This window comes from Scophthalmus maximus, chromosome 13 (genome assembly GCF_022379125.1).
Source record: "Scophthalmus maximus strain ysfricsl-2021 chromosome 13, ASM2237912v1, whole genome shotgun sequence".
Taxonomy (NCBI): Eukaryota; Metazoa; Chordata; class Actinopteri; order Pleuronectiformes; family Scophthalmidae; genus Scophthalmus; species Scophthalmus maximus.
In genome coordinates this window covers 5,513,267-5,537,029 of record NC_061527.1, presented here as the reverse complement: position 1 = coordinate 5,537,029, position 23,763 = coordinate 5,513,267, and the positions used below count along the sequence as shown (strand labels likewise).

General features: G+C 45.3%; 1 protein-coding gene across 4 annotated transcripts; it reads left to right on the top strand.

Annotated features, from left to right (window-relative positions):
* Nucleotides 1–3,433: 3,433 nt before the first annotated feature.
* Nucleotides 3,434–22,900, top strand: tie1 (tyrosine kinase with immunoglobulin-like and EGF-like domains 1). 4 transcript variants are annotated; one of them, XM_035648783.1, is made up of 24 exons: nucleotides 3,434–3,789; nucleotides 4,975–5,271; nucleotides 5,365–5,475; nucleotides 5,611–5,766; nucleotides 6,646–6,777; nucleotides 8,259–8,399; nucleotides 8,564–8,692; nucleotides 9,594–9,739; nucleotides 10,544–10,688; nucleotides 10,821–10,979; nucleotides 11,503–11,643; nucleotides 12,765–13,058; nucleotides 13,447–13,737; nucleotides 14,316–14,509; nucleotides 14,593–14,739; nucleotides 14,832–14,895; nucleotides 15,126–15,236; nucleotides 17,329–17,519; nucleotides 18,306–18,419; nucleotides 19,091–19,176; nucleotides 20,179–20,219; nucleotides 20,688–20,784; nucleotides 20,894–20,993; nucleotides 21,377–22,900. In XM_035648783.1, exons 1-24 carry the CDS (start codon nucleotides 3,654–3,656, stop codon nucleotides 21,446–21,448), a joined length of 3,495 nt encoding a protein of 1,164 aa, XP_035504676.1. In that variant the 5' UTR covers nucleotides 3,434–3,653; the 3' UTR covers nucleotides 21,449–22,900. The 4 variants fall into 4 exon arrangements, with proteins under 4 accessions (XP_035504676.1, XP_035504678.1, XP_035504677.1 ...); XM_035648784.1 differs by having other exon boundaries at nucleotides 3,436–3,789; nucleotides 19,106–19,176; XM_035648785.1 differs by lacking the exon at nucleotides 12,765–13,058.
* The last annotated feature ends 863 nt before the right edge of the window (nucleotides 22,901–23,763 follow it).

Genomic DNA, 23,763 nt, shown 5'->3' with positions numbered 1-23,763 from the left:
GGGAACACGATGGAGGTCAGAGGTTCGTAACTGCAGTCGCAGAAGGATTCAGGGGCTGGTGGGCGGCGGGCATGTGCAGGGCTCTGAGAGGTGTGAGTGACACCCGTGGAGCCTGGGCTCCCAGGGCCCAGCGGGATCCGTGCGTGTGGAGCCGGGCCAGCTCGCCAACACAATGAGGGGAAATGGGAATTTAATACAAACTTTCTCACAAAGTCTCGGGGACCTCTCGCCTCGGCCGCAGACAACCCCGGCCTCGCCATCACCACCTCCTCCACCGCGACCACAACAACATGTCAGGGGACCACTGAAACATGCCCGGCGAGCGCGCTGCGATCAATTTTCACGGCCAACACACTTTAGGCGGCGATTTCGCCGCTGACCGCAAGGACTTTTCCTCTGAAATCAGTTTTTGAGTGTCAAAGTAAACTGTTACAGCAGATTGCAGAATGAAATATTGCATGAAAAGGCATTGAATTTGACGAATGGAAAATCTGACCAGCGACTGTCATCGCTGTGGCTATAACAGATTTGTGGTGGCGGCATGACACAATCCACTGGAAACACGATTGACACAAATTTAGGCTACTATTGAAATAGGCTTTATATTAAATCAAGTATTTGCAAACAAAAATTGCAAACTGCTCCATCGACTAGGACAGTAATTCAGAGGCAATCACAAATGAATCCAATATAAAGAGCACATGCATCTCTGAAATCACTAAATAATGTTCCTTTGCCTCCGGCTCTTTCTGTCTGTCTGTCTGTCTATCTGTCTGTTGGTCTGTCTGTCTGTCTGTCTGTCTGTCTTTCCTTCTTCCTATCTGTCTGTTGGTCTGTATGTCTGTCTTTCTTTCCTTCTGTCTGTCTGTTGGTCTGTCTGTCTGTCTGTCTGTCTTTCCTTCTTTCTATCTGTCTGTCTGTCTGTCTGTCTGTCTGTCTGTCTGTCTGTCTGTCTGTCTGTCTTTCTTTCCTTCTTTCTATCTGTCTGTCTGTCTGTCTGTCTTTCATTCTTGTTCAGACCATCGTTGCACTGATATCAGGGGAGGCATTATTGGACAGCTTGGCCTGTAGACACACTGAGCAACATATTAGTGTGATAATATCATAAAGCAAGGGGCCGTCACGCTCATAGAAATGACTGTAGGACAACAACAAAGACTTGTGGATACCATGGCTACTGTCCGAGGAGCACAGAGTGTCCTCCACCCTGACTGCCCGCCCCACCAGAATAATTTCCTTCACAAATACAAATACACCCACACACAAATGGGCACATACACACACGCAGTATTCTGCGTGAATGCATGGCCTACTGTATAAAGTTGCATGCACATGTCTGTTACTTCCCTCATGTGCACACATGTTTCTGCACACATAATCACACATGAGCACTGATCCCTGGTATCTGGCTGCTAACAGCCTCGATGCAGCCAGAGGCTGAAGCAACAGTGTTGATCCAGTCTTTTTACGCCTTTCCCCTTTGGCTTCCTCCAGAGGCTCCACCTAATAACTGTCCGCAACACACAACACTCTACTCCCTCCGCACACGCCTTCCTTCGCTCTCCTCCGCATTCGTGTCCCTAGAGCAAAGAGATCCAATCTGCCAAATTCTGCCAAAAAAACCTGCAGTAATCATCAGAAAAAATGTTCAGCGTGCAAAACTATTTTGACAAGACAATACTGTTACTTATTGGCATGCTGTATTTCACAAATTGGGTTATCTTGTAGACGTATGCTGCAGCTTCAACTGTGTAGCCAGCAGTCTGTTCATGTGACAGTCCATTGTCATTGTTCGTGTCGTGAGGTCCGTGCCCGTGTGTTTGCGGAGGAAACCGGGGTCTTCTAAAAGAAGTCGCTCTGGCCCCTGAGCTACGCGGGGCCACACTGACAGGTCAAAGGAACCACAGACATCTGAACCAACAGTGGGCGCCAAGACCCTTTGTGTGCCAAGAGTCTAAATGGAAACACTTTGATTTGCAGACCAAACATTTCCCGCCTGGGTGTACCCGTTTCAATTTTGATTTAATTTATTTTTCTTTCCTTTTTTTTTTTACCTCCGCTAATTGCAAACAGGATTATGGTGTGAACCATGTGTTTTGTTTTTTTATTTGTGATGCATTCACAGTTTAGCCAGGGATGATATGACATGATTCACTCATTCAGATTGGACTACAGTGAAAGACAGTGACAATATATGACAATAAAGACATATTATTGTGTTATTTTTTGAGAACCCAGCGTTCAATCGAATATTCCTTTCAGGTTATGAAGCAAACGACGCCTTGAGCTCCTGGGATCGAAAAAAACAGGAAATCTCAAACAATAGGTCGTTGAGTCGAGTTGATTATCTGAGGCTGCACTAAAAGGAAAACATCAAATCAGCCCGACAGTTTTGCTAGAGAAAATGAGAAAAGGCGTGTGCAGTTGTTCCAACTGGATGTCTCATAAATTGAGACAGTGCAGCACTTTTTTTTCTCCTTTCTTTTTTGAAGGACTGTGGCTGAAAGGACAGAACAGACACAACAAGCATATTGTTCATCATTTCCTGAGGCTGACTGATTATAACGGCGAGGGGCGGAGGAGGAGGAGGAGGGGGGGGGCACGCTGACCATAAAAGCTGCAGGGATTGTTGCAGGTCATTGAAGTGAGAGAACAAAGCTGTTGCATTTGGCAAAACATGACACCAGCTGATGTTGCTTTTGGTCTTCTATAGAATCTCCACATAGAAAAATCTGGGACTTCAATGAAATGCAGTGTCAGCCTTACGACAAGTGGAGCGTGCAGAGTGCAGAGCCTGGCCACTACTGTGGTGAATGTATCAGCATGCACTAAAGATCTCCAAATCTACGAATTCAAATGTATGAATGTTAAACTATGGTACTGAGTTCAAGTAGTTTTTTATGAAAATATAAGTCAAACTTCTCACATTTCAGCTTGTTGAATGTGGTAATTTTCTTGTTTTTTGCTCCTCTACGACAGTAAACAACATAGTTGGTTTGTGGAGAAAACAAACAAACTAAAACCTTTGGGTTTGAGAAAGACGATGGACAGTTTTCGGACCAAACAGCTAATCGATTGACCAAGAAAATAATCCATAAGGCCTAGTATCTTTGTGTATATATTCTACATTCTCTGATATGCTCACAAATCTTGGATACTTTAATTTTGCCATATACAAACATATGTTTCTTACAACAAAGAGGTAAAACGTTGACGAAAATGAATACGAACAACATATTCGAATAAAACTATAAGCATTAATACTTAATACCAACCTATGGCCACTCTAGATTATCTCTGCTATATGTAACAGTAGACAAACTTTAAAAAATAATTGTACGTGAAGGCAATCGGATCGGTTGGCGTTGCCAAGTTTCAGCTCATAAATACATTAGCCGGATCGGGGAGGGCACGGCGCGCCGGCGCTCCTGCGCTGTCTGGTGACGCTCTTCCTTCCTTTCCCACACGGAGGACGCGGAGTTTTACCTCAAGTCCGACTCTGTGCCGAGTGTGTGACGGGACCTTCTCTTAAAGCTACACGGGAGTCTGCGGTCGTCGTTATACCTGAGACCCCGCCTGAACTGGAAGCTTTGGATTGAAGTTATGCGTAAAAAGGCGCACCGCTCGTCGTGACGCAGCGTCACCGTCTTTGGATGTGGAAGAAGGAAAAGAGGAAGACACATCTGACTTGGCAGCCTGATTCAGTGAACAAGCCCTTTTCCCGGGTGAAGATTGTGGATATCATGAGGATTTTGTGCGTGTTTGTATTGTGCTTCATCGATTTCTCAGGTAAGAGGGAACTTCATTTCTTTGGGTGGATTTCAAACGGAGGGAAAAAGTTATTAAATTGTATCATTCTAGAAATGTGATGAATATGATTTATATTATGAAATAACCGTTTCTTAACAAGTTGACCATCATTTATTATTGGACTCTGTTTTAATAGTTCATATTTTGTTAAAAGGTGTGTGTGTGTGTGTGTGTGTGTGTGTTTGTTAAGACCCTCAGCTTGTGGAGCAATCTCTGTGAACCCTTAGGGGAAAAGGGAGCTCATCCATGTTTCCTGCCATTGTTCTTTGGATCTGGGGGTTAAATACCAGGCGGAGGGGAATGCTGGATAATCCGACACTTTCATTTAAACAACCACAGTCCAAGAGACTTTTATAGACAAAATTATGAAAAAGAGGGATGAATGAATAAATAAATAAATCAAGGTCACTTTTTGGTGGACACGCCATGAGATCATAGACATGCTCATAATCTGTAACAGAAGTGGATACTTGCAGTATGTACTGTACAGGATGTGAGCCTATAGTTTAATGTTGGATAGAGGATCAATCTGGATCACTATTTCAGAATATGATCATGTCTATTGAAACCTGAATCGGATATTTGAAAGACAATGGAGTTGGGCATGAATAGCGAAGTCAGAAAACAAATCACAAAGGTACTTAGACAGATGTGACCAAGGTTTCAAGTCAAGTGAACAATATACACTCAGTTACTAATTTATTAGGTACATACAATTAAAACACTCCCTCGATCAAAGGGTATCATGATTGTTTTTTTGGTTTAAATACATTTTTAGAGATCCTCTATTATTAATTTCTTGCACTTTTGAGTAATATCTTCACAGTTGAATGCACTTATTGTCAGACGCTTTGGACAAAAGCGTCTGCTAAAAGAATGTAATGTAATGAATGTAACGTTGATGCAACTTTATCGTCGTTTTCTGGCATTTTTTTTCTAATATCACGAACAGCAACCCATTTATATCAGTGAGGGTAGAAAGGCAGCACCTCTCAGTATAATGTGATCAAATCCAATACCAAGAGCTACGAAGCCACAGGTCTTCTGCTGAGATAGCTGACAATTGTGGATCCTATCTCAAGCTTTATGAGGTCATATTTCAGTCTGATAAACATATCAAACCCAGGTTAGTAGAGAATAAGACGCTAACAATCTGCTTTACAGATGCTGTGATCGACCTGACCATGATCTCCACAGCGGAGGTCACCGACGTCAATCACTTCACCATCTCATGTATCAATGGGGAGAACGGCGCCGCGCAGGTCGAGCTGGATATCAAGAGGGACAACAAAATCCTCATCTTCCCCAAGAAGCCCAATTTTAAAGTGCACAAGCCCCGGATCAAGGAGGCAATGGCGAGGGAGTTCCGCGAACTGGATAATATCGGCATCTTCTACTGTGAATCCACTCAGGAGGCGCCCCCGCTGGAGACGGTCACGATGATCAACAACTTTGCCAGAGGTGTGTCTCAGACTTCATGCGACTGTACCGAGATGATACCCTGATCACACTCCTGTTCGGTAAATAACCATTGTGTTTCTATGGGCCTTATAGCCAATTTCATTCCGACCCACCTCACTCTGACTGCTAACAAGGGAGAAGCAGTCAACCTCAGCATGGAGCTACTCAGCTCCCAAAAGAGAGATGTGACCTGGAAGTTCAACGGTAAGATTCCTTACACAGCTCAGGGGAGGAAAATAATGAACAAACACTAAGGATATTGAGTAATTACGGATAAAAAAAAAAAAATGGCTGCTATTTGACACGTTGAAAACTGTGCTCTTTGTGTGTTTTGAGTAGGAAACTACTATTATATGACTCATTGGAACGACATGATCAATCGCACTGCTGTACTGTCCGTGGAGAACGCAGCCTTTGCCAATCAAGGCATCTACAGTGCCAGCTACGTGGGGGACAGTCCGCTCCATGGAGCCTGGATGAGGCTCATTGTCAGAGGTTTGTTGAATCCCGACATTCTAACAATCCTGACACACACACACACGCGCGCACACACACACAGGAGTTTTTATAGTCCCCAGATTGTATCAAGGGTTTGTCAAGTGCAGATGCAACGTGTTTTCCCTTTGGAAATATACAAGTTTCTGCTATGCATTCGAACGAAATACGAAACAAAACCATCCGCGCATTTGTAGCAGAGGTGTATTTAAAAGTGAGGTTGTGCTGAGGTCGGAAAAATTTGTTCTGAGCTACCTTAATATTCTACAGAGATCTCAGTGACAGGAGACAAAAGGGACGACACGACAGAAATGAATGCTTTGTCACTAATCTTTGATGGTAGGACTAGATAACTCGCCGCGTCCGGCTAAGAAGTAGTCCCACGCATTACACCCTTTTTTATTACAAAATAAACAATAGCTATAGGCTATTTCCCCCTGCCCCTAGACGTTTAAACTAAGCCAATCAGCTTCATTAAAAGACTGATATCGATCTCCTTATCAAACAACCATCAAAACATTTTCCGTACCTCAGTATGACAACGAGACAAACGCGGCATCAACACATCTCCGCTCTGCTCTGTTTAACTATGGTTCCTTGTCCCCTGCATTGCCTTTGATGAATCCTCTCATACAAACAGACCGTATATGGCTGGATAACTAAGCAAAATATAGTACAATACGAAATTGTACTTTATGTATTGGTTGTAATTTCGCTGAAGCATCCAGTCAGGGAATGATGTGGGGCTCAAAAAGTGTAATTGCAGGAATATATGGCAGCATGTGACAGACTGTGCATATTTCCAAGGAGGACGTTAAATGCAGAGAATTTCTCTGTCGTGTCAGACTCTCTGAGAAAGAAAACTCTGTTTCTCCGCAGACTGCCCGAGTAATAAGTGGGGTCCCTACTGTGACAAGGCCTGTCCGGAGTGTATCAACGGCGGAGTGTGTCACGATGTGGACGGAGACTGTATCTGCCCCCCGGGATACATGGGAACACGTTGCGAGACAGGTTTGTACTCCACCCAATGCGACATCCTCTCCTGTGTGTGTGTGTGTGTGTGTGTGTGTGTGTGTGTGTGTGTGTGTGTGTGTGTGTGTGTGTGTGTGTGTGTGAGAGAGAATAGGTGAGATAGGATCTGTATAATGTCTGGTTTCTATCATTATTCTCTATAAGCAGTGTCAGGGTGAATTACTTTAAACAGAAATTGAAATGTTAATTGCACAAATCAATAAGCATACATTGTATTTCACACTACATGAGGGGCTTTCATCTGAAGTCAGGCTCTACACTGTACAGTACAGTTGTCCTCCTTACAGTATAAATGCAACACGCGAACAGCACCACACAATATGCCAGCAGCTCTGTGAGGCCGTAGCCATGGTGACCTGATGAGGTCTGTAGCAAATTTCACGGGTAATCCATCCAACCAAAAAACAGCAACCTCATGGCGTTGAGCAATAGAGGAAAAACAATCTGTGGATCGGTCAAGAACCAGTCAGTAGGATTCATTTTCGTGGCAACGTAAAAATATCTGTACAAAATTACAGACGTTTTGGTTACGCTACTTGGCGAGATGTTTCATCTTGGACCAAAGTGGCGAACCCAATGAACGCCATTGCGATCCCTTACTAGTTGTGAATAGAAAGAGATGACATGCAGTTGGACTCATGCAGCCATGTCATGTGGCTGCTGCTTGAGATTCGGCGGCATTTAGCTTCACCGCCGCGCTGGACCACAGGTGCAAGTAGGATTCAGCACCATGGACAATTCTTTGTGACACGTCGGCTCAAATGGCAACGCGCAAATAAATCCATGAACCTTGTTTCCGACGGGGGTTTTTTTTCTTTCTCGGTTTTGATGAGCCAAGTACTCCTCATTCAAATTCATCCGGCATTCCTTCTCAAAGTCCTCCGCTGAGCGGGGGGGGGGGGGGGGGGGGTTCGCCTGCTCTCTCGAGATAAGACATGCAATGTGCTGACGAGAAACATTTTCAGTTTCAACATCAGTGGTGTTGATGAGAATTTGGTCAGTTACTATTCCCCTTGGATAGAAAAATATTGGTTCACCAAAAATATTTATGTGTCATTTTGATGCTGTTAATAATTACACTGCGTTTTAATGGTAGACCAAAATGAATATTGCATTTTCACAGCGTTTTGATTCTAAAATATGAGTCTTTGTAAATTCTTGGTCCGGTCATACCGATCTCACCGTCACTATATTTTCATTGAACGTTGCATATAAGCAACGAGCTGTGCGTATTTTCCGAACTTTCATACAAATAACACAATCAGATACAGCAATGAAAATCGAGATCTAAAGGGCTGCAGGTTAGAACATTCGGTCCACAGGTCACACTCTCCTCTGTGGTGTGTTGCAGGGCAGGTTGAGGCCTGATGGAGCAGCGTTGCACAAAGGAATTTATATAAACACGTTTGTGAATTTACATAAGCACATTTGTGAATTTGTCTTTCTCTGATGGTCCGCAGCCTGCAGAGAAGGAATGTTCGGTCGAAACTGCCAGGAGTCATGCGGCTCCAGGCTGAACTGCAAGGGGCTTCGTTTCTGCCTACCAGACCCGTACGGCTGTTCCTGTGCCAGCGGCTGGTTTGGCAGCCGCTGTGAGAAGCGTAAGCACTGCATCAGTTGCACTTCCCCATTTCTTTTTTCCTTTTTTTTTTCTTTCTTTTTTTGTCATATTAAAGTTCTATGCATATGGATTTGATAACATACTGTCACCCTTCTGTGTGTCGTCATCATGTGCAGTACAGTTGTCTGTTTTCACTCCTCACAGCCTGTCAAGATGACACGTATGGACCCGACTGCAGGCTCAGCTGCAAATGCCAGAATGGCGGAGTTTGCAACCACTTCAGTGGATGTCAGTGTCCCAGAGGGTGGAGGGGGCAGGACTGTGACAGGTCCGGTAGGTATTGTCACAATCATGTCAATTTCTCCCTTTCCGTGTTGGCATTGAGCCTCGCTTCCTCTGTGGATCAGTAAACGGCACAAATGTTCCCATTTCCGTTCTCCTCCGCGTCAAATACCACCACCGTCTTCGTCATCACTGAAATGGAGTCATTTAGAGTCCTGTTCGCCAGACTCGGCTAAAATGGAATAATTGATGGAGTCGATGCTGATTCAGGGAGACGGAAACCGTGGATGTCTTAAGCAGAAGTAGTTATTATAAGAGCTCAATATTGGGGGAACTTCCGGTTCGCCACACAGATCAACAGGTTCACAGTGTTTGGCGTCCCGAGATAGTCTCCCCATCCCCTGTCTCTCTAGGGTATTTAGCTTTGAGTAATGTCGTCATCCCCCCGCGACTATGACACCTCGAGAGAGAGACTTCGGCTGCTCAATGATTGTTTAGGCTTGCCAGAGACAAGATGACCTTGCGTGTTGCATGAGAAGACTCATCTAACAGTTTCTCAGGGAGGATAGACGGAAAATTCCTCAACAATCCCAATAGAAAAATCTGAGATTTCAATAGACAGACTGGCTTCATCAGGCTATTTGATAAAAACCCCAGTGAAATCCTGATAAAGTCAGTTTGTAAGGTAAAGAGTCAAGATGCGTGTATCCTCTTTCTTCGTGTACAGGCTAAACATAAAACCTAATAAGTGGGACGTGTGTTTTCAAAATCTAACAAAACACACACACACACACACACACACACACACACTGCTCCAAAGCTCCTGTTCCTTCCCGCCCCAGTGCGCTCGTTCATCTATCATAATTATTCGTGCTGTCACATCATTGTTTCTCTGTTGCCGTGCACCTTGTCTCTGTCCGACCGTCTGTTCCATGCATCTCTCCGTGTTCAGACCGGGCTCCCCAGATCTTGGCCCTGGACGCTAACTTGGAGTGGAATCTCAACTCCAGCCCCAAGATCCTTTGTTCGGCCACAGGAAACCCCCTGCCCAGCCACAACGGCATTGAGCTGAGAAAGTTGGACAGCTCTGTGCTCCAGGTAGGAGGGCCTTGCCGCTTACCACGCTCCTGCCAAGTGACTGAAACGTACAGTAAACCAGAATATTTAAAAAATAAACAAAGTACTAAGGTTGGATAAAACTTCTGTTCAGGTTGCTGGGCAGAAATTCAATTGCAACAAGACCGCACAGCAAGAGACACTATTATGAAACTTATAATGTGTTTTTAAAATGCCAGATAACAGACTATTTTCCAGTTTGGCAATAATAATAATTTTATTTTTAAGAGTTAGATGGCACGACTGGTACAGCTCCCTTGTGTATTCCCCGACTATGAAGCTGTAGCAGGGAGATGGCGATGGTAAGCTTAGCTTAGCATAAAGACTGGAGGTCAGAAATTGTTTGTTTTTTTTATGACAGTTAAGTGTCAGAACAATTCCTCGGTGAACAACGGCAGAACAACTTTTTGAATTTGAACAATGGCAAATGAGCTTCCCCTGTTTTCAGTCATTATACAAACATTTGTGTGCCCTTAACATACAGTAAATCCAAGCAGCAGTAAAATAAGATTGATAAAATAGGCACAGGAAATGGAAATGTAGTAAGCGCTTTGGGTTCTTGAAAAGCACTCTGTGAATCCAATTTATTATTATTATTATTATTATTATTATTATTATTAGCTGTGAGGAAGTCAACAACACAATGGGCTGAGCAGATAAGAGAATCAATGTGATAAAGACTTGCACAAACATTCCCCACGAAGAAAAGACTTTCCTCTGAGTGAGGATGTCAGATGATAGGCACAGGGAAATGGAAATGTAGTCGTCTGTGATTTTTTTTCTCAGGCTTCTCGCACCACCATGGACTCGAACAAAAGCACCGCCCTGTTTGAGATCCCTCGCCTGAGTGCTCAGCAGGGAGGAATGTGGGAGTGCCGGGTTTCCACCAACGGCGGCCAGGACTCCCACAAGTTCAGCGTCACCATTAAAGGTACGTCTGAGAAGATGCGGAGGATGAGGCGCTATATCGTTATTGTGATCGTGCAGTCGCTTGTCACCGCACAGCACCGATCTCAAAGATCGCAAAGACCTGGGAGTGAAGTCTTCTCCTGTGTCCACTCAGAGCCCCCTGTGCCCACCACCGCCCCCAAACTGCTGGAGAAGAGGAGTAAGCAGCTGCTGGTGCTGCCAGTGGACTCCCACAGGGGAGACGGCCCCATCATCTCCACCAGGCTCCTTTACAAGCCCGTGGAGAACGGAGATTCGTGGTCCTCCATCATAGGTAGGCGGGCGAAGGCACGGCTGTTGGGTCGGCTTATTTTTTGGGGGGGTATTCGCTCGGCGGCATCAAGAGCCAAAACGCTGCAGTTACCAGGTTATCGTCATGATTCGAACCCACGATAAGACGAGCCCAGGCTACGAGGTTTGAACATTAACACACGGCGTAAGAAATCAAATTCATAGTCAAAGTAATTTCTAAACAGAAAAGCATGCAGAGACGGAGCAAAACAAATAAATCATGAAAATAATTAACCCATTTTTCTTCTACGACGCCTTACAGGTTATCTAACCAAAAGGACGCAAGAGTGCACTTTTTATGTCCCACACAATTCAACTGCCCTCACGTTTTCCCCCCCTAGAACAACTCATCATATTAAAAAAAAACAAATCAACCCCTGCCTCGTGCATAGTTTTATGGATATTCAAGATGATTGTTTAAAGTGAAATGTCACGTAAAAGTCTCACCGCGAGCCGTGAGTGGAAATACCGCGTGACCGTCTTCACCCGCACCCACTTCATTTCAGTCTACAGCGACAACGAGCCGATCACACTGATGAACCTGGAGCCCTCGACGCGCTACCGCGTCTGCGTGCAGCTGAGTCGTCCCGGAGAGGGGGGAGAGGGGGAACCAGGGCCAGAGGCCGAAATGGAGACGGATTGTCCTGGTAAGACCCGCGAGTAACTGGGTCGTCCGATTCAAATGAAAACACACAAACGCGGTACCTAGATATATTCGTCTGGAAGTGTCGCCCGGGCACCAATGTCGAGTATTCACCACAGAACTCAAGCAGGCGCAAATGTGTCTGGTGAGAGTTATGGTGAATTCTGATCATTTTTCGCTGAGCTGTGCTTTTCCCGCACCTAAAGGAGCCAGTTGTCTTTTGCCCAGTGAGAATAAATTTCCCGATGACTCAAAGTCTGGGGCAACTATTGAATTATCTGTGGCCACTTAACAAATAAAATGAAGACGACCCTGCGGGACCATAAACAACCTGTATTCAAATGCCAGACGCCGGGTGCTTCTATTCCTCAATGTTTGTGGTGCAGAGGGAGAGAGCTCGTCTTGAGGGTGTGATGATCCGGATCCCGACGGACAAAAACTAAAACAGAGAAGTGTCTATTTTGGAGAGCGCGTATTACAATTTGCCTCTTTGGCAATCTGTGGTCGGGTCCATGTGTAAAATGGAACAAATTATATTTGTTAAAAGGGAATATGTGCTATTTCACAAGCACAAACAACTTGTAATAGTGTCAACATGGAGAACAAGATGGGGGGGGGGGGTGTACAACAAAGGTCCCATGGCTGGAAATCAACCGAGGATGTTGCGGCCATGTGGTTCGAACAATGAACAGGACCAGAACAGTTTAAGACCGTCGACAAAAGATGAGAAGTTGAATTCAAAATACCGAATGGTCAAAATGACATTAAGCATCAACAAATACTTTAGTCACACAAGTTGTTTTTGCATTTTTTATTCATCCATTTAATCCCATGTATCGTGCCGAAGCCTGTACAATTCGGAAAAGAAGACACCGCGAGCAGTACGGTACATTAACATGGGGACAAACAGCTGTGCCCTTCGTTTCCAGTGCTAACCACTGCCCCCTGCTGATGTCGGCTGCTCGCCAAGTGAAACAGAGTTAAACAAGTCTAATCGTGATTAAGACAAACCGTCCAGCTCGTTCCAGATCCCTGTCACTTTGAGGGGAGCTGGCTTCCCGGGGAGAAAAATGAACGAGGAGCTGTTGGCACCCGCAGCTCATTGTGTGTTCCCTGTCACTGCAGAGCCCGCAGTTCAGCCCGAGATCGACGTCAGTTCGGTGGAAGGCCGCAATGTCACTGTGCGCTGGCGCCTGCCCGGCAACGGCGGCATCGCCGCCAGTGGCTTTTTAGTGCGGCTCTTCGGGCCGCCGCCCCGCAGTGAGAAGCTGCTGGAGGAGACCACGCTGCTCAATGTGCTCTCCACCAAGTTCCACAACCTGGAGTACCAGCAAGACTACACCGTGGTGGTGCGCCTCATCAACTGTGGCAGCCAGGGGCCGCCCTCCAAGCCCTACCACTTCCGCATCAGCAGCCAGGGTAACTAAAGACCTCTGCTGTTGGTATAAGATTTTCCAGGGTAGGTCACGATACATACAGTGGTTTGTGGCAAAAACTTAAAACCTACTACAATATAAAGTACCGGTTGTTTTTAATGATTAATATACAAGTTGAGAATTAGTTCTAATCCAGTAGATAAGAGTTTCTTAGGTTCACATTAAACACTCGGGAGACGACTACGGTCGGCTCCTGCTCGGTGACTCGATCTCTGCCCACAAACTTTGTGTGAATTAGGAACAGATCCGTTCAACAGCACGGTAATTAATACTTTAAAACCCCAGTCTCTGACACCAGAGCGTTCCCAGAGCATCCGAGTCGGAGGGCCTCTAGTCTGCCTGACGACCGCCGCGTCTCTTGTGACCCTCAGGCCCGTCGTCGCCGCGCAACGTCCAGGCCCTGCCTCTGTCCGTGTCGGCCGTTCAGGTGAGGTGGCAGCCCCCCGAGGACCCCAACGGAGGCATCATCAAATACATCATCGAGTACCAGCCAGTCGGCCAGGGGAGCCCGCACCCGTGGGTGGACACGGACGACGGCAACAAGACCGCCAAGGACGTGACGGCGCTGAACGGCAGCACGGTCTACCAGTTCAGAGTGAGGGCCTTCTCCAAAGTGCCGGGGGAGTGGAGCAAGTTTGTTCAGGCGACGACAAAGGGGGATGGTGAGTAAGAGTTCGCTGCCTGCCCCCCCCCCCCCCCCTTTTCTTCAAGCACCGCAAGCAAGGCAGGATCTGATGGCTGTAAACGGAGATTGCGTTCCCTTTAGATTTGCAAGAAAACGATCAACATTTTCGGAGCTCCACGCGCGCTCTTAAAAAATGAACCTCCCGTAAGAATTTCTAAACAGAACCAGAACAGTTTGAGGTAAGCCCCTCCACTGCAGTCTTGGCACACCAGGGCAGCAGTGGTACAGTAAAATATAAGATCGTGGGATTACTGGAATTTGTTTCTGTTTTTTTCAGAAACCTAAGAAATTACGGGCTTTTTATGATTCCTTGGACTCAAATTGAATTTCCTTAGATAGCTCCTGGTTGGAAAAGATCTACTGTTCTGTACTTGAGGTCAATTTTTAGGGGGCGGGGGGAGTTTCCCTTCCTGGCTCTGAACAGGACCACCCATGACGACATTTACTCAGGACGATAATAATTCATCCCATTGAACAGCCTATTTATATCCGCTGCTGCGAAAAAAAATCTCCATCTCCCTACTTGGTTTTTCTCTCCATCCCTGTCTGTCCCAGGTCTGCAGAGTTTGACCCCGACCACCCAGGGAGTGGCTGGGAGGTCTGTCGGCGACAATTACCAGCTGATGGTGGCCGTGGTGGGCTCGGTGACCGTCACCTGTGTGACCATCCTGTTGGCACTGCTGGCCCTCTTCTTCATCCGCAAGACGCTGCTCAACCGTCGGCGCACATTCACCTACCAGTCTGGATCAGTAAGAATACGCCGGTGTTTGAATAATCCTACTCTACTATATCTGGATTTTCTGCGGCGCTCAAAGCCTGTTTGTGTCCCCAGGGTGAAGAGACTATTCTGCAGTTCAACTCGGGGACTCTGACCCTGACGCGGAGGCCCAAGCCCACCCCTGAGCCCCTCACCTATCCAATCCTTGAGTGGGAGGACATTAAGTTTGAGGACGTCATCGGAGAGGGAAACTTCGGCCAGGTGTTTGGACTCTTATAATGTACTCCCTGAAATGTGGGTTGCCATTTATTTGTCAAACATTTCGGCTAACAACGGCTTTTTTTTAATACTAGGTGATCAAAGCCATGATCAAGAAGGATGGCAACAAGATGAGTGCCGCCATCAAGATGCTGAAAGGTAATTTTTTGCACGCATGAATGCACAGCCTCCTGAATATATACACATGTGTATACTGTAGATCACACACACACACACACACACAAACAGAGACACAGACAGAGAGCAAACATAATCCCGGCGCAGCGCGGTCTGTGTGACTGAACGTTTAATTTGCGAGACGCCAGCCGAAGCGGCTTTGTTTGACAGTGCGCTGCGTGTGTGTGCGTGTCTGATCTCGCCCTCCGCAGAGTTCGCCTCGGAGAACGACCACCGAGACTTCGCAGGGGAGCTGGAGGTGCTGTGCAAACTCGGCCAGCATCCCAACATCATCAACCTCATCGGGGCCTGTGAGAACAGAGGTGAGTGAGCGACACCTAGTGGCCGCCATGTCAATGTCTTGCGTTCCAATGAAACGTTTGATGGGGTACGATCGTGGGCAACAACGTCTTGGTTCACAGGTCATCACTCTCAATACATGTTACTACGCAGTCTGACGTCCAGGTCTCATAATTCACATTACCATATAATCCCCACATATTTATAGCAAAAATATATGGTGATTGTAAGTCTAGTGTCCAGGCCCTTATAATTACCATATATTTCGTCAGAGGTTTTATGGAAATTGGCAATAATTCAGAATGACAGGCTACAGCATGATGGAAAACCTGTTTAAAATTGGAGGACATCGCTTATATGACAGAAACATCTAACATCAATTGTGTACAATGTCCGGCATTTAGTACAGTACGGCTTTACAATATACCGCCTACATGCCGACATATTTTAGTCTGTGTTCTGCAGAGCAAATCCTGGGCAGATTCCTGGTTTTATCTATCCTCCCTTAGCTAATCGCTCTCCACTGTACATTACCCGGTTAAAGTCTTCCTCCCCGAGATCTAAACAGATACTCCCGCTTCCCGTCTGATCCTCTGATCGTCCGCACCTGGAGAGCCTCGGACCTGTCCAACCCAAATAGTCCCCCGTCCGCCAGACGCAATTGCCCTCCATCACATTTGTTTGATTTGTCCGTCTGCCTCGTAACCATCACCACCATGGCGCGTATTTATGCGTTTGTTGACGCAGGGTTTCCATGGCCCCGGTTCTCACCGTGAAGTATCAGTTTCCTCCAACTGAATAATTGAATCGCTCGTGTTTGATCAGAGATTGATGCCATATGCGGAGGGGAAGGTCTGTGCGGAGAGCACATCAGTGAGGACATTACAAAACCAAATTGGCCTTGAAAAACAAACACCGGATTAATTCAGTGCGTCTCCCTCACTGCTCTCACTCGTGGTGACCTTCACTCGTCTGTGTTTGCATCTGTTGTTTGACATCTTTGAAACAGATTCGCGCACAAAGATCCGAAAAATACAAAAGACTACAACACGTCAACCTCAACTTCAGAACCTATAATGTTTGTTGATTAACGGAGTTTTGAACGATCGTGAACAGTGAGGTCCAAAAGTCTTGGACCACTTTGGGACCTCACACCTTTGGACCTCGTTATTCATTTAATAATATATATATTTTGAGAAAAACATACAGTATTTTCCTCATCGATTTCCTTAACTTTTTTGTATTCTATTTCATCAATCAATTCAGGCCTCCATCTACTCTACTAAGAGTTTGATGTTCACTGATTTACTCTACAGTATGTTGTTTATAATTTTTTTGTGCTTAAATGTAAATGATTTGGCAGCATCCTTCCCCCCCCCCCCCCTCACTGTAAGAAGAGTCTAACACAGTGTATTTTCTCATTTCCAAGAGGAGAAAACACACAAATCCATACACACTATTGCACAAAATATTAAAATGCCCCTAAAGGTCTGTTACTGTTTCGTTTTGGGCAAAGAAACTGTTTTGGAAAAAGGAAAAAGGGAAACACAGCACTTCCTGATTTACATAACCCCGTGTTGCTCAAAGGAAAATAATTGTATTAGGTTTCCAGGTCTTTGACCATGCAGTCTGTCCATTTCAACGCTATCCTTTTCCTTCCGCGCACGGAACCAAGCGATTGTTTTGGGACTCTCCCTGGTTGTAGTGAAGTCTTCATGAACCCCTTCCAGCAGGCACGCCTGCCTCGTGACCTGTCGGAACTCTGGCTTCGGGCTGGATGCTGTCAAGTCTTAACAAAGCCTCTCGGCCATCTGGTTGAGCCGTGTGAGGATTTCGTGAAAGGGTCTGTGTCAAGACAGAGCGGTCGGTGGCCAAGCTCGTGTCTTCCGAGGCTAATGCTGCTGGCGGGCCAACCGAGGCCTGGAAGAGGAATACTGTGTCATTGTGGTGTTGTGCAGCTGAGCTGCTAACAGCTTGTGCAGATAAGAAGATAAAATGTTAATTAGCGGGGAGCTTCGCAGGGATTTCAAAACGTCAATCGTGGTTGAATCTGTGCGGGAAGGATCACAGGGATACAAACATGTTCTTCACAACTGCAACCTCTGTCTTCTCCAGGCTACCTGTACATAGCCATCGAATTCGCTCCCTATGGTAACCTCCTGGACTTTCTGCGCAAGAGTCGAGTGCTGGAGACGGACCCGGCCTTCGCGAAAGAGCACGGCACTGCGTCCACGCTCACCTCGCAGCAGCTGCTGCAGTTCGCCGTGGACGTGGCCACGGGGATGCACTACCTAAGTGACAAACAGGTAGGAGTGTGCGTGAGTATGCGTGTGTGTGTGTGTGTGCACGTGCGTGTGTGTGTGCGAGGGTGAGCGTGTGCGTGTGCGTGTGTGTGAGCGTGTGCGTGTGTGTGTGTGTGTGTGTGTGCGCGCACGTGCGTGTGTGCGAGCGTGTGCGTGTGTGTGTGTGTGTGCAAGCGTGTGTTTCTTATCTCCGTTCTTTAGGTCTCTCATAACAGGGGTTTTTTTTTAAGTCCCACATGACAATGTAATTAAATTACTTTATTTTTTCAAGTTAATAAGATTACTTCTAAAGATTTAATTAAAAGTGTCTTCCTCATGGGGCAGAAGTATAATGACATAATATAAACTTATAATTGGTTGCAACATAATTTGAAGATAACATGAGCTGCCTCACTACTTGACAGGTAATACACTTAATACAGTTTTATATATATATACAGAGTAATTCAAAAAGACGATGCAATAGTTGAGTTATGCCATTATTAAAGTGTTGCTTCATCAGGTGACGTTAGAGCCTTTAACAATGTGCCTATGATACACTATCCAAGCATATTATATTACAAATGTGTTTGTTCCGTTAAGAACATTTAATCACATTCCCTTTTACAAACATTAAAACAAACTTTTTGAATCATTTACTCATCATAGGGACAACATATTATAGTAACATTTTAGAATAGATTTTTTTCTGCTCAAAACTTTTATAATCGCGATGTTTCTGTGTTCGTGAACATCAGGCCTGGTGTTATTACCAGTAATAATAACTCTCCTCCGCTCTCTTGGCATTAGTTCATCCACAGGGACTTGGCAGCCAGGAACGTCCTGGTAGGGGACAACCTCGTGGCGAAGATAGCCGACTTCGGCCTGTCCCGCGGGGAGGAGGTTTACGTTAAGAAGACGATGGTGAGTATTGAGGTTCATGCACTCATGCCGAGTTTACAGAGCTTTCAGATTTTTTGGGGGGTATTTAGCCAGGAGCGGGCACAAGATTGTTTCTCACATTGCTCATGTGTAGAAAACAAGGATTTAAAGTTCTTTTGTGAAGTAGCAGCAGACTAATAAATTGCTCAGATGAATATTAAAGATAGTAAAGAGAGGATTGCTGGATTGTTGATGATCCAGGAATTTGTTTGTTGATATGTTTTCATCAAGTTGTTTTTTCTTCTCTGTACAATACTATTCAGACAGCAACTGATTTTTACATCATCTCACCAGCAGAGGGCGGTGTGTAATAATAGTACACATTTCTCTGCAGACATTTTCACATGTCATTGTAGGAAGCTACTGATGATATTAACAATGGCTTTGTTCAGTGTCCCAGTAAGACATGAGTGTTTGACCAGGACCAGGAAACTGAAGCAGCTAAATGAAATTCAGCCAACAAATTTATATTCCTTGGGGGGGGGGGGGGGGGGGGGGGGGTTACACCTGTGCCTCTCATATTGTGACATGTCAAAAATATCTGCACAGACTTTTTATAATTCAGTTTTTCATTTATTCTTATTTACTTCTATCTTTTATTTTATTTTTCGATAATGCATGTCATGGTACAGAAAGATGAAATGATCAATCAGTTGTTGGGCTTTCAGGGGAGGCTGCCGGTGCGCTGGATGGCCATCGAGTCCCTGAACTACAGCGTGTACACGACCAAGAGCGACGTGTGAGTGCCAAGAGTCCACTCGTCTGTTGAACTAACACTCACGCTCACCGCGAGAGGTTTCCCGCACAGGAGGCCGAGCTCACAATGTTTTATCACATGTCTGTGGCATGGCGGCGCTTTAAAGCGGTGACTGAGAAACGATTGGATAGCAACCGTCTTCTGACGCTCTTACACTACTCACGACTCTTCCTTCTCATTTCTTCTTTTAGCTTTACAGGGACATTTTTTTTTTTTTTATTATTTCACCCTCTTTGGATGAAGTTTTGATTATGTTCAGCAGAAAGCCTGCCACGGTAAACAACAAATCATCCCTCTGTCACTGGCGGGGTGATAATAGTGTGCTGTGCAACTGATAAGCACAACCAGGAAGCCCCCGGGCACAACAGGCCCGAGACGTTGGTCCGTCAACTGCGGCCTATTTATACACAGCGGGGACGTAGTTGGACGAGCGTGGGACAGCTAACGGAAGCGGTGCGAAGGCTGCCTGTGGGGTCAGAGAGAATTTATACAAAGGTGTTATGAGATGGAGCTCGAGGAGGGGACGGAGAACAGGACGTGCGACGGAGCCGAAGAGATGGACAACAACCGAGCGAGAGGCAGACAGTACAAGGAGCGCTTCTCCGCTCATATTTGTTTGGTTATTTGAAATTTCAAATGATCAATCACATTTCCCATGCGGTGCATCATACCATCACGTCAATCAGGAGGTTTTACACACAACGGCAGAATTTTCAGCTCACCATACATTTATAACAGGGTGCCTACAAACCGAATTCAAGATACTTCATAGTTCAATGTTTGCCGGTGTGAGATAATGATGGTTTTCTCACAGTTTTAATTTTTAATATTATCACAAAGGTCTCAGGTGATCTTAAGACATTATGTCAATCATTATTGTCAGGTGCAAATAATACAATTCCTATATATTTCATTCATTTTTTTGTTCTTGTCCTCCCTAGTTTACTGACATTCCTGTCTCATCTCTGTCACTCTCTCCCCCAGGTGGTCTTTCGGTGTTCTCCTCTGGGAAATTGTAAGCTTGGGTAAGTGAGCGTACAACCCGGGACAGCCTGCAATGTCTGTCCCATTTACTCCCATGTAATATTTGTAACACCGAGCACAGATCTCCCAGCCACATGGGGACAGTCCAGCCAAAGTTCAGTGTCATGTACTGTACTTCAGTCATTGAGATTTTCTAGAATTATTGCTTTATTTTATTTAATATCACTTCTGGTAGTAGGTGCACAGAGGTGTAATTTCACATTAGTCACCTGTTCAGTTGTAAGTCCTGATCACTACTTTACCCCTAAAGGTGGGCGATCTTCCAAAAAAAGACACATCACGTCTTTCTAACACACAATCTCTCCAGAATAGCCAGACTCAAACCTGCTTAAACACAATACTGGATTAAGTACACTGTTACAAATGGACAAATGACACCATACTTTACCCACAATCCATCCATCCATCACCAGCATGATCCTAAACCTTGTTTTCCTTGCGTGCGTCAGGTGGCACACCATACTGTGGGATGACATGCGCTGAACTCTATGAAAAACTGCCACAAGGATACAGGATGGAGAAACCCAAAAACTGTGACGATGAGGTGTAAGTGTTCAGAATAAGTTGCTCCCTAATGATAAGCTCATCGTGTGTTTCTTTACTCTACTTATTATTATTCATCCACGTTTCTCTCTCTCTCTCTCTCTCTGTCCAGCTATGAGCTGATGAAGCAGTGCTGGAGGGACCGGCCTTACGAGAGACCCCCCTTCTCCCAAATCTCCGTCCAGCTTAACAGGATGCAGGAGGCCAGGAAGGTAATGCTGCGCTCACACCACGTCTGCAGACGGAAGAATAGGAAAACGTCCTGTTGTTGCCTGTTGGGACGACTTTATCCCAAGATGGTTGGCCCATTGCTACTAGCACAGCTGTAGGTTTTCAGCCATTTTGGCTCCAATTTGTTGACATCTCTTACAGTTCAGAAATTCTTTTTTACGATTATTTGACTCTAAATTACATCTAAAGAGGCTTAAGTGAAAGTTTCTTTCCACTTTGCTGTTACCACGTTGTGTTGCAATGTGAAATAGGGCAAAAGTACCCAGCATTAAGACGCAGATGCCGCAATGATTTGCTCGAGATGCTCTCGAGTTTCCGTTCTCTTTGAGAATCTGGAATCAAACGCTTCCCCTCCATCTTCCAGGCCTATGTGAACATGGCTCTCTTTGAGAACTTCACCTATGCTGGGATAGACGCCACAGCTGAGGAGGCCTGACCACCAGCCCCCCCAGGCCCTAGCACGCCACGTAGCCCCAAAAGGAAGTCCCGAGGATGGTCGCCACGCTACTGCCACCTCCCCGGCGCCCCGCGTCGAGACAGGAGGAGCAGGCGCGCTACCAAAACCACCCAGCTATAGATGGAGGACTGTGAAAGGACACTGTACTGGTGTGGAAATGTGGAGTATCGCCGGGTCCTTGGATGGAGACCTGCGAAACCTTTTGGGAAATACTTGCCATTACAAAGCGTTCTACGAAAAGAGACACAACATTGTACATCTTGCCGTAACAAAGGTGACAATGCTGGACCCTTTTCTCTGAGCGTTGAGGAGAAGTGGCAAACAAGGAGCTACGTGACTTGCTGAAAACACCACAGGGTCTGTGGGGTGTCGACGCTGGGTTTTTACTTTCTCTCCATTGCTCTAAATCGGGGGTGGGGGAACCTTTTCCCTGTCAATGGCCATTACATTTTTTAGTAACATCCTTCGAGGGCTGACCTAGATTTTTGTGAACACATATATCACCCTATTACGATGGCTGGAACGGCTTGAGGCATCTGACGTCAGATGGTAGTGATGATGATGCTACCTGCAGCCAGTTTAAGCCATAACCAGTGTCTTTTTGTTACGTCTATTGTTTCATCGCGGGCCACAGAGGAAAAACTGTAAAGATTTTTGAGATATGTTGACCATTTGAAGCCATTTTTACTTCATGTGGACATTCCCCACCCCTGCGCCCATAAATGGAGAAGGCTCTCTTTTCGTGAAGATGAAATTAAAAGGCGCAGTGTGGATCATGAAACACTCGAGTTCTCAGACGAAGAGATTTAATGTAGCACTTAGAACCTGCCTCATTCATGCCATCTGTGTCGTTTGGTATTTGCCTATCACTGCCAAGTGAATTTTACTACTACTGTTTGTATTTTGTCGCTTTTTTTTTTAAAGAACGCAGGTGAATCAAAGCCTCCTATTAGACTGTAGCCTGGTTTACAGACTGACATAATGATACCAGTGTAGATGTTTGTTGCAAAGTGCCACCAAAAAAGTAGTTGTTTGGAACTGGGATGGCTAAAGAAAGTGCAAAAGAAAATCCTGGAACTGTCCGTTTATCCGGATCTGCTCCAAAATTGAATGGGTTCTTCCTTGGGTCATTGCTCAACCCTCCTCGCAATTTCATGGAAAAATCTGTGTAGTAACTTTTGCGTAATCCTGCTGACAAACGAGCAGACGAACAATGAAAACAACCTCCTCGGCCGAGTTAATGAAGGGCCGACTCGACCAGCTGTACCACCATTATAGTTTACCTTTAACACTATGCAAAGTATGGTTATGTATCCAGCACATATGAATGTACAGTATGATTTTATTAAATGGTTTCTTGAATAAAGCTCTTGTGTGGTGACTGGACTCATCACCACAAGTAGTTTGGTTTGATTAACTACACAAAGTGCAGCGTCTGTGATATTTCTATGTGTTTTTTTTCCCCCACACGGATCACGATGACTTTGCGGAGGATGACTGTTGTTGTTGTTGTTGTTGTTGTTGTTGTTGTTGTTGTTGTTGTTGTTATTGGCGGCCTGCTTTCTAATGAGCATGCTGAGAAACCAGCGGCCGGGCAACCTCCCCAGCTGCACTGAGCTGATCTGTCAATGGATTTCCTCCTCAAACCAACCGCAGGCTTAGAACTGTCCGTCAAACATGGCCTCAACAGACATTGGCTTCCTGACCGACCAAATTCACACACAAACACACAAATGTGAAGTGAGGGAACAAGAGCCACATACAATTTAATTATTAGTTATTTTCCCCTGCCATCATGGCTGAAAAACCTATACTCAAATCTTTTCAGTCTAATGCTTCGTGACTCCATGATAGTGAACGTTCTCAGATAGTTGCTGACGTCACGATAATTTTGGATGAATTGTGCGTTTGTGTCACACAGAGAAGTATGTATCTCGATGCAATACAATTCAGCAGCGTCTAAGATGACCATGAGTTTAACCAACTGTTTCATCATAGTACCTTGACCAAGGGGGTCTGAACATTTCCTACATTTTTCGTAAAACCAGACTAATCACTTTTTCAAGAACTCAAGAATGTGTTTACTAATTTTGACACAATTTCCCACAAACCTCTAATAGGATGAAATGAGGATGTTTCGCATTTTATATTGAAAAAAGGTCAACTTCACGGTGACGTCATAGCGTTCAGCAAAAACACCTTTTTCCATTTTTGCCATGAATCAGGAACAGTAAGTCTCTGTGTTTTTTTTTGTTTTTGTTTCACTCATAAAATTTGACCTATTTTTTGTTTCC